At 51.2% G+C, this 10063-nt stretch overlaps 1 protein-coding gene across 1 annotated transcript in view; it reads right to left on the reverse strand.

Annotated features, from left to right (window-relative positions):
* KCNK17 (potassium two pore domain channel subfamily K member 17) overlaps positions 1 to 8598 on the reverse strand; it is a 45931-nt gene extending 37333 nt beyond the window's left edge. The window contains exon 1 of the mRNA XM_074988560.1: positions 8368 to 8598. Within this exon, the coding sequence (XP_074844661.1) occupies positions 8368 to 8595 (228 nt within the window). The 5' untranslated portion in view covers positions 8596 to 8598. The remainder of the gene's footprint in view (positions 1 to 8367) is intronic.
* Between the last annotated feature and the right edge of the window lie 1465 nt (positions 8599 to 10063).

The raw sequence follows: 10063 nt of genomic DNA on the forward strand, positions 1-10063 counted from the left end.
AAGGGGACCGGATGGCTAAGGTGACAGGAAAGTAAATAATAACTTTATACAGTGCCAATACATAATTAGCCACCTAAGCCCTCCTCTTTTGATTACTGAGCCTCTGTCAGCTAGGCCATCATTTGAATCCATCATCCCAAAGATGTTGTTGTCTATTGGCTGAGTGGTGGTGTGTACAACATGAGCTGCTGCTCTCAGTTTAGTTCCATGGGACCAGGCATCCACATCACACATAGCACCTTTACCTACAGTCCCAGAAGTATGGCTAAGGATTGAATAGGCCAAGAACAATACACTTGTGTCTCCCTCTGAAAAGTGGTCTCTCCAGCTACCAGAGACCCACTGTAAGGGAGATATACTTGTTCTGGAAATAGGTGATAAACTTTGGCCTTGAGGGATGTCAATGTGATGTCTTTTATGAAGACTGCCTAATTTATGAAAATAAAAAAATAGCATATCTTTAAACCACCTGTCTATTTGACCTTTTTGGGAAAGGAAGAGCTAGCCAGAGACTCCATGCAGTGGAGCAGCTACAGAAAGCAGTCCAAACTGGCCCACAAACCCAGCTGTCACCAAACTGCTTCTGAATTTCCTTCCCCTTTTTTCTTGATCCTTCCCGCCCCTCAGTCCACTGAACCATTTACATTATTTTTTTAAAATCACAGATCTAACATGACATTTGCAACCCCTTCATTGCATTGTTCACTCTGCTTGTGTGTTGAAAAACAAAACAAACAGTCCTGTAGCACCTTAAAGTCTAACAATTTTATGTATTAGGTAATGACTGTTCATGTTTAAGACCCATTTCTTCCAATTATGGAGTAGAAGTGAGAAATCAGGGAATTATAAAGCAAGGGTGAGGGAGAAAGGAGGAGGAAGGGGAGAAAAAAAAGAAGAAAATACAAGAAAACAGGGAGGAGGAAGAGGAGGCGAGTGGGGAGTCGCTTGTCATTACGAGGACCTCTGGGAAGAGTAAATTAAGTGAAATGGGATGTCTCCCATTCCTGCCCCAGCCTCCCACCGCACCCACCCCCACAGTCCCTCCCGCAGCCTCTGCTCTTACTGCCCTGCTCCCATCTGACTTCCACCCATCCACCATGCTGGAACTTGGATGCTGGCTCATGGCCACGATGGGTCACGCTAAGCCAGCCTCCCCTACGCCCCTACCTCCCCATGGTCCCAGCCCCACCCTAGCCCCGACAGGGACCCCAGACCCGGGATGGTAGGAGCTCCAGCAGCCTGCATGGCTCATGGCACCCCCCACCCCCAAAGAGGACTAAGGTTCCCCACCACTGCCCCTGGATCCCACATTGTATATAGTTCCCCCACATTCCCCACTGTATATAATTTCTTGTGCAGTTTATCTTATTCACAGAGTTCCTACATTTCATTAAAGAGTTTATTTTTCACAACCACCATGTGAATGGTGTGGGAGTAGTGAGGAGTGAGTGTGAGGGGAAAGGGTTGTTGCTGGGGATTCCTGGGGGAGGGTCACTGGGGCTCCTGAGTGAAAGCCTCCCGGAAGGCCTCCCTGACCCGCACGCTGTCCCAGTCGGCCTGGTGATACGGGGCCTGGGCCGGCTGCTCATAGCTGGAGCCAGCCTCAGCAGCCCAACCCTACACGAACAGCTCATGCTCACCCGCCACGATATTGTGGAGGGTGCCGCATGCCCCCACCACAGCAGGCATGTTGCAGAGCCTGACCTCCAGCCAGGTCAGGAGACACCTAAAATGGTCCTTCTGGCGCTCAAACATGCTCTCCATGGGGTTGCAGACCTGGTTCAGCCTCGAACTAAAAAATTCCTAGCTTGGGTCCATGTGGCCAGCATAGGGCCACATGAGCCACAGGTGCGGGGGGGGCGGTAGGTGGCACCAGCCACCATGCAGAGGGGCATGGTGATGTCCCTGCCTCAGAGCACACACAAGGGGATGCAGGGCCCCTCCACCATCCTCTGCTCAAGCCATGAGTTCTGGAAGACCCGGGTATCATGGCGCGGCCCGACCAGCCCCCACACACATCCATAAAGCATCCTTTCATGTGCATGAGAGCCTAGAGCAGCACGGGGGGTACGCCTTCCTACTGATAAAATGGCCCACGACGTGGTCCGGGGTCCAGATGGCAATGTGGTTCCTGTCAACGTGCCAAAATAGTTAAAGGACCCCAGCACAGCAAAACCCATGGCGGTGGTGCCCGACATAAAAAACCCTTCGTAGGAGGATGGTGTTGATTGCCCTGATGGGCAAGGGATGGAGAGCGTATGTGCTTGTGAGTTCATGGCAAGGTGCTCAAGGCCCCACCTCCCTGACCCCAACCACCATGCTTCCCCCCCCCATGGCACCCCTGTTGGGCCCCACTCTCCTGACCCCTCAAGGGCCCCTTGCACCCCTGCCCCTGGTCCCCGAGGGTCCCCCTTGCCCAGGAGCCCTTTCCCTCCTCCCACTCCCCATGGCAGGTATCTGACCAGAGCATGCCTCACTTCCCTGAGGACAGTCCCAATGGTCGCCTTGCCCACCGTGAACTGGTGCCCCATGGACCGGTAGCTGTCATGGGTGGCCAGCTTCCAAATTGCAATGGTGACCTGCTTATCCAGAGGGAGAGCAGGCCACATGAGGGTGTCCTGGTGCTGGAGGGTGGAGGCAAGCCAATGGCACAGCTCCAAAAACATCCGCTCGGTCACGTGGAAGTTCTGGAGCCAGCAATCATCATCCCACTCCCCCAACACAAGCCAGTCCCACCACTCAGAGCTGATGGGATAGCCCCACAGACACCGGATCGCCCAAGGAGGGGGCATGGACATTGCCACATGGAGGAGGAGGCCTGCAGGACCACGGCTGGGTGGATCGCCCGACGGAGAGCCTGGAGGGCAGTGACGAGCACTGTGGCCACCACGCAGACCACGGCATTTAGGAATTTCCTGTTGGGGAGTTGATGATCCAGGAGGGTCTCTGCTGGGAGTCCAGTCCCAGAATGGGGTTTGCTGTGCAGCAGACAGCTTGGCAACCCTTAGAGTGTGCAGGGCAAGGGTGTTGGAGAAGGGCCCTTTAAGGGAGTGGATGTCTGAGAGTCCCGGAAGGGCTTGGCAGCTATGAAATCCTCATCCACAGCATTTCCTGCTCCGTTCTTTCAAAAGAGTGGAGGGGCTGTGTGGATGCTCTCTTTCAAAAGAGTGGAGCAGTCTTTTGAAAGAGCAGATTGAAAGCTCAATCCGCTTTTTGTGAAAGACCACCTTTTGAAAGATCGCTGCAGTGTCAACGTAGCCTGTATATCTAGATAGAATACCAATATGATATTGAGATAAGACCTGATCGTGACTTTTCTAAGTAACCAGTGGATGAGCAGATGGTTGGAGGGAAGAGGTCATTTTATTTCTCTCTCTCTCTCTCTTTTTTCTGTCTGTAGCTAAGCAATGCCAAAAAGGAAATTAGAACAGGAATGAAAAGAGAAGTTGGTTCTTGTGTAATTTGTTTGATTTTTTTAATGAAACTCATCATGAAAACCTATTAAACAAAAAAATGAATAGGGTTGTTACAGGGTTTCGTGTAGCAGGAACTCCGGTACAAGAACCATCTAATTTAATAACACGAGTAAGAAAAAAAAAACCCTTTAACTTGCTTCCCCATCGGGGTTCCCTGTAGCTCAAAGAAACAGCTCCTTCACTGCATATTGCCTCCAATCTCTGGTGCGAGAGGACCGGACTGGCTCCAAAACTGCCTTCTGCACCACACCAAGCATTGAGAAGTCAGAGCTCAAAACATAACCTGAGTCTTCCATTATCACTACACATGGCAAAACAAATCAGCAAAAACACACTGGAAAGGGCTTGCCATTCTGTGTGACACTGTGACAAGTTTATCATTGATCCCTTGAACTGTAAATATTGTCCTTCTTCCCCCACTACTGTTTGTTACTCTCCTTCATCTAAAAATTGCTGGATAAGCTCCTCAGAGCAAAGGCTGTGCCTTTGCATTTATTCAGTAAAGAGCCCGGCATACACTGCGGGATGTGTCAGTGCTTCTCATCTATATGCATCTTATCTGTAGCCCAGTCACCACTGTCGTACTGGAGCGCCTTCTGGCCAATGAGCAAGGGACCGACATCCATCAGATGTTGCTTGTTCCTTGAAGGATAAAATACTTTGACCCTGGGCATATACGAAATGCAAAACAGACTATCAGCTTTATTTCCTACTTCCTTTGGCTAATGAGCTCAGCTCAAATTCTGCCCGTGGTTGTCTGTAGCAGCAGTGTCCAATAGGAATTCAAAAATCACCACACTTGTGGTTGTCATCTTTTCATATTCGCCACAGCCTTCCCTCCCCCTACTCTGAAATGAATGCCCTCCCCCAGAGCTAGACACTCCCAGCCCCCTTCCAGCTGTAAATAAATTCCCTCCTCCTGCCCCAGAGCCAGGCACCGCCATGCCCCCCATTCTAATTTAGTGATGTTGACTCACCAGAGCTGCCACCGAAGCCGCTGCCATGCGTTTCTCCCACCAAGCAGTGGGGCGCGTGTGCAGAGCGGCCAGACGGCGCTCCCCACATGCAGCTCTCAGGAGAAGCCCCATTCAAAGCCTTATTCTCATGAGGAACCGCATTTAAAAGCTCCAAGAGCCACATGCAGCTCCAGAGCCTTATTCGCCACAAGGCAGTGTCCAATTCCCTACATGTGGCGAATGGTGAACGTATTGGACACCACAAGGCTGTAGGGTTAGCACACAATTGGATGATAGTCCTTCTATTATGGTAGAGTCTAGGGGCCAGAGCAGGTATTGGGGCTCTATTGTGTTAGTCACTGTACTGCATATAATGAAAAGAGACAGTGAGCTTATATTTTATCACTTCGGGGTGGGGCGGGGTGAGAGAATGGGACAATAAGCACAATAGTGTTTCACGACATTTAAGGCCGGGGGGGATCATTAGATCATTTACTCTGACCTCTATATCACATCACAGGCCATTAAATTTCACCATATTCACCCTATATGGAGGTCAATAATTTGGATTAAGCTAAAATGTTTCAGTTCCGCAGGAGACTGAACTAATGCGTGCCACAGGCCTGAGACCCCTGCAGTGGCAGGGAACTGGTTACACGAGATATGTCCAGATGATCCTAGGTGATCTGCACTCCATATTGCAGAGGAAGGAGAAAACAAAACAAAAAACAAAAACGAGGTCTCTGCCAATCCGACTTGAAGGAAAATTATTTCATGACCCAAATCTAGCAATCAGTTCGATCCCCAGTGAGCAAGGTTCACCAGCCACACATCTCAGGAAACAAGTTCTCAGTTCACTGGTTCATCCCATTTGGTGTCCTGACCTGAATTGTGGACAATCCCTGATGCCTCAGAGGATGGCGAAACTTTGCTCTATTCTTGCCAAGAATACATCTGGCCAATTGTGAATATGGGGGCACTGGTTGTGAAATTCTTTCCTGACCCCTGCGGGTCTGAAGCATACATTTTGGTGATGGTCATTTTCTTAATGCAGAGCCGCAAGTGTTATGAGCATGTTACGGAAAAATACAGCTTCCTATTCTCTCCATGGCCCATGGAGGGAGGGATCACCAGTTGGATTCACAGACTCCAAGGCCAGAAGGGGTCACCATGACCAGGCATCCCAATCTCCCCACATCTCTCCACTGCCTTGGCTGTAGAATTACTCCCAGAAGCTATCTGATTTTTACCAAATCCACCAACTAGAGTGAGGGCAAAGATATCAATGGCCCCGGGGCTCAGTGATTCAAAGAAGCCCAGAGCTCCAGGTCCCTTTGCATTGCCACTGGAGCACCACTCCATGCTGCTCTGAGTAGGTTTGGGTGCGCCACAGTCTGAACAGTGCTAAGGGCTGACTGCCATCAGCCCCACCCCTTCCAACTAAGACCCTGCCCTTCCAGAGGTGTAGAGTCGTCCTCCCCTCCACCTTGTCGCAGGACCCACGGTGGCTGTCAGCCCCGCTGGATTGCACCTTAAAGACTTGAAGCAATGGTGAGTCCTCCCTTGTTGAACTGTTCCAGTGTTCCTGCTCCTCCCTGCTAAGATACTGTACCTCATTTCAAGGTTGAATTTGTCAAACGTCAACTTGTAGTCACTGGCTCTTGTTACACCTTAGTCATCAAGGATGAAACGCACCCTTCAGATCAGATACCTTTTCCATGTCAATCCTCACAATCTCTGCAGCGTCTCCTAACAAAGGTCAGTTGCAATGGTGTTTTTCACGAGGAAGAAACAAAATTCAAAAGATTTACCCAAGCCCCACTGGGGTTAGGGAGGGTGGCACTACCATCCAATCCACCATGAACGTTTGCTTTGGCAAAACCCTTCACCTACAGCAATCAGCCCAAACAAGAACCACTTATCCAGTCCCTATCACCTTCCTGAATTAGAGGAGCTTAAATCAAGCGGGCCTAACATCAAAATTACTCCTAGGATGGACTTGGGTTTTTCTTCCAAACTGATACCTACATGGTATTTTGCAAAACCAGAGTTGCCCCTGTTTTCCCCATCTCTTTTGTACATGTGTGGCCTCTCAGGCTTTCAGCAGGAAATAACCATCAGCACCATTTACAGCCATGTTTTTGTACTGAGTGGCTTGACACTTCTTTTAAATAATGAATAGAACACGAGGAAAAAAAAAGATACCGTGGAAGACACTAAATCCATTTTCTGCAGTGAAGTTTCTGTATTAATTATTATGCAGTGTTATCACCGGTAAGATAATGTAGGCTGTAATGCACTGTCTTTCACTTCTAAACTGAAGCAAGACAGCCTGCAATTAGCACTTAATAAACTGGCTAGGATCTTACAATAAAAAAATTCTACCACAAATTCGATTCTGCCAAGCCAGGTGGCTTAAAGACTAACACTTTACTCAGGATATGTGAGGGGAGAAATATATTTAGGAATCATCATAAGAAAATATTGCCAGAGATACCTGGAGAACAGACATGTAAAAAACAATTGCAGAAAAATTATAGAACTTAAACGTACTGGGGAAAGTAAATGTTGTAAAGAATGGGGCTGCCTCACAATTCAAAGATTACTTCTCAAAGTGCCACGGCAAATGTCAAAATATCTGCTTTATTAATAACATTATTTTCAACAATCTCAGGCATTTGGGGAGAAATGAGCAAAATTAACTAAAATGACACACCAGTCTAGGAAGAGGAAGGATCAAACGGCTACATTTTAAGTGACATAACATGGCTTTTAAATATGACAGATTGTAAAGGTACAAAATGGAATACCGTTATGATAATTTGAGGAACGCAGAGGACATTATTAGCAATGAACATCTCTGACTAATTCTTGTGCAGATTTACAAATCTAGGATTCAGTTGATAGCGCATAGAATACAATGGAAATCAAGAGGGTTCCCTAAGGACATGCCATCTCTTGCAGGAATCTGGTACTATATACAATACAGAGTAGGGACAAAATTCCCAGGTAGGGTGCACATGCATACAGGTGTGGGGGGGTGAGGCACTCATTGGTAAACAGATGGAAGGTGGTGAAAGGCAGACACTGAACTGGAAGAAAGTATGATTGACATCTGTTTAGTCCTGCAAAGTCAGGTACACTCTTAAACTAAGCTGCCCCCTGCCAGACCTGGCACCATTAAGGCAGGGGTAGTCTCTAGCCAGACCTTGGGCCATGTTCAGATGGACAGATGCTTTCACTGGAGTCTGAACCTTGACTATGTCTCCAGCAAGAAATTCGGGTCTTGCCAAAAATACTTGACTACCCCTTTCTAAGGGTTAATAGCTCAGTGAAGCCAGAAAGAAACAGGTGATGTTGGAAAATGGGACACAAAACGAAAGCTCCAAGAAAGGCACTTTCCAAGAAAAGCCGACTGACGAGAAATCTGAGGGAAGAGCCCCAATCCTAAACCAGAGCCTGCCGGCCACAGGATCCACACACTGATCTCTTCAAGCGGAGAAAGTGCTGCTGGAACAAGCGCCCAAAGCCTCCTGAGTGCAAGATGTATGTTGTGTGTGCCATCCATGCACTGGTACCACTCAGGCTGGAGTGCCCACAGGGCAGGGGCACCACTCACTCCACATCTCACCCAGCAGCCCCCCTACTCCTCAGGGATCCAGCCATGTGCCCCCGGGGGGGGGCGGAGCTAAAGGCCACCGGGCCATAGGTAACTTGTGGTAGCCCTTGGGGGGTGCCCCCCCGTGCACTTGCCAGTATTTCAGTTCTAAATGGGATGTTCCCACGTGGTTCCTGCGTCTGCCCTATATTCCCCGGGGATGGGGGCCCGCCAGCCCCTCTGCTCTCACCTCCGCCGAGGGGGTCCCCATCCGCCTTGCCCTCCCGCTCTGCCCCGGCGGGCGAGGGGGGGGGTCTCCCAGGCCACTGCCCCATACCTGGATGAGGCGCTCCAGGGCCGGTCCTTGCAGGCACGTGTAGTTGCCCAGCAGCTCCCACCTGTCCTGCAGCAGGTGCTGCGCGGCGCGGCGCTCGGCCGGTCCCTCCAGCGCCCAGAACGTCGCGCTGCCCAGCAGCAGGTAGCTCAGGTAAGCCAGCAGCAGCAGCAGCGTCCCGGACAGCCGCCAGCGCCGCCCGGCCTCGGCCTCCCCCTGCGCCCCGCACATAGCCCCGCGCCTCTTCGCTCTCCGGGCGAGCCCCGGCCGGGCCAGGGGCAGGCGAGGCCTCGCGGGAGGCGGGGAAAGGGCTGTGGGCGCGGCTCCAACTCAGCCCCGGGCGCCCCCGCGCCAGGGGGCTCCAGCGCCCTCCACAGAGGGCTGGGGAGAGGGAACACCCGGCTTCCAGGCGCTGCAGCGGGGGCGGGGGGTGCCCAGCTCCCTCCCAGTGATGAGGGTCCCGGGAGCAGCTGGCACTCCCGGAAGTGGTTCACTGGGGGCCTCCCAGAGCTCAGTTCATCCTCCTCCGCCCTCCCGCCTTGTTTTGTGGAACGAGGACCCTGATTCATGGTGAGGCACTTGGTCCTCTGGCTCACCGGAGAGCGGACTTGGGGCACTAACGCACCTCCCAGGGGCTCCCTGCACATCATATTGTCAGTCGCTTGAGCTGCCCTCTTCCTCTTTGCCGCACGCCTGTAGCCCTTTGTGTGGCTGGGTCTCTGGGTTTCCTTTTGGAAAGCCGGCATCACCATGCGCTCCCCCATGGGAGGCGAACTGGCTCTTCCAGGGTCGCTCTGGCCACTCAGACTTTCTGCTGCCTTCAACCCGTCATTTTGTTTCATGGTTCTCCATCCTTGCGCTAGGGCTTGTGCTGTAGAACAAGCATGTTTGATGTGCATCCCATCTGACTGCTCCTGTGCACCAGTCTCGGTTACTTCACACAGTCCCCTAACAGTGTCAACCTCTCCAGGTCTTTCTGTGTCTGGTTCCTGACTGCTACTCTGTCTGTTGGACTGTCCAGTGTCCCTCCCAAGATTGGAGCCCTGACAATGGAACAGTCCTCTGAGTCCTTTATAGCAGAGCTCCAGAACCGGTGTGCTGTGGCATGCTGGTTTAGCGTGCTTCTGTCTAGGCTAGTGGCTACGGTGGCTGGGAGCCAGCACCAGGAGAAGAGTGAGGTCTACTGCTTAGAGTGGCAGGAGGCTGGGAGCCAGCACTTCTGGGTTCTCTTCCAGCCTGAGGAGGGGGAGTCTAACCTAGCAATTTGAGCAAGGGGCTAGGAGGCAGGAATCCTGGTCTCCATCCCACCCAGAGTGCCATCTGCTGCTCTGCACATGCGCCCCACCCTTTGGTGAGAGAACTGCATGGGGGCATCTCTGGTGAGCCACAGGCATTGAGTTGTAGTGGGGGGGAGGGGGATTGGGTCATGGCAGGGGGGCTTGGGCCTGTGGGAGTGGATTGGATTATATATTTATCAAGTGTGCCATGAAATTATAACAAGTGCTGAAGTGTGCTAGGAGGTGATAAAGGTGACTGAGCACTGCTTTATACTCAGGAGTGAATAGCTGTGGACTCTGTGCCACTTTCTGAGGCGCACCGCTCCTCATCGTCTGCCCCAAGGAGAAACTGAGCTTGATCATCTAACCCAGTGATCTATAGAGAGCTACTTTTCTCCTTGTTTTCAGCTGCTAAATCATGT

This window comes from Carettochelys insculpta, chromosome 3 (genome assembly GCF_033958435.1).
Source record: "Carettochelys insculpta isolate YL-2023 chromosome 3, ASM3395843v1, whole genome shotgun sequence".
Lineage (NCBI taxonomy): Eukaryota > Metazoa > Chordata > Testudines > Carettochelyidae > Carettochelys > Carettochelys insculpta.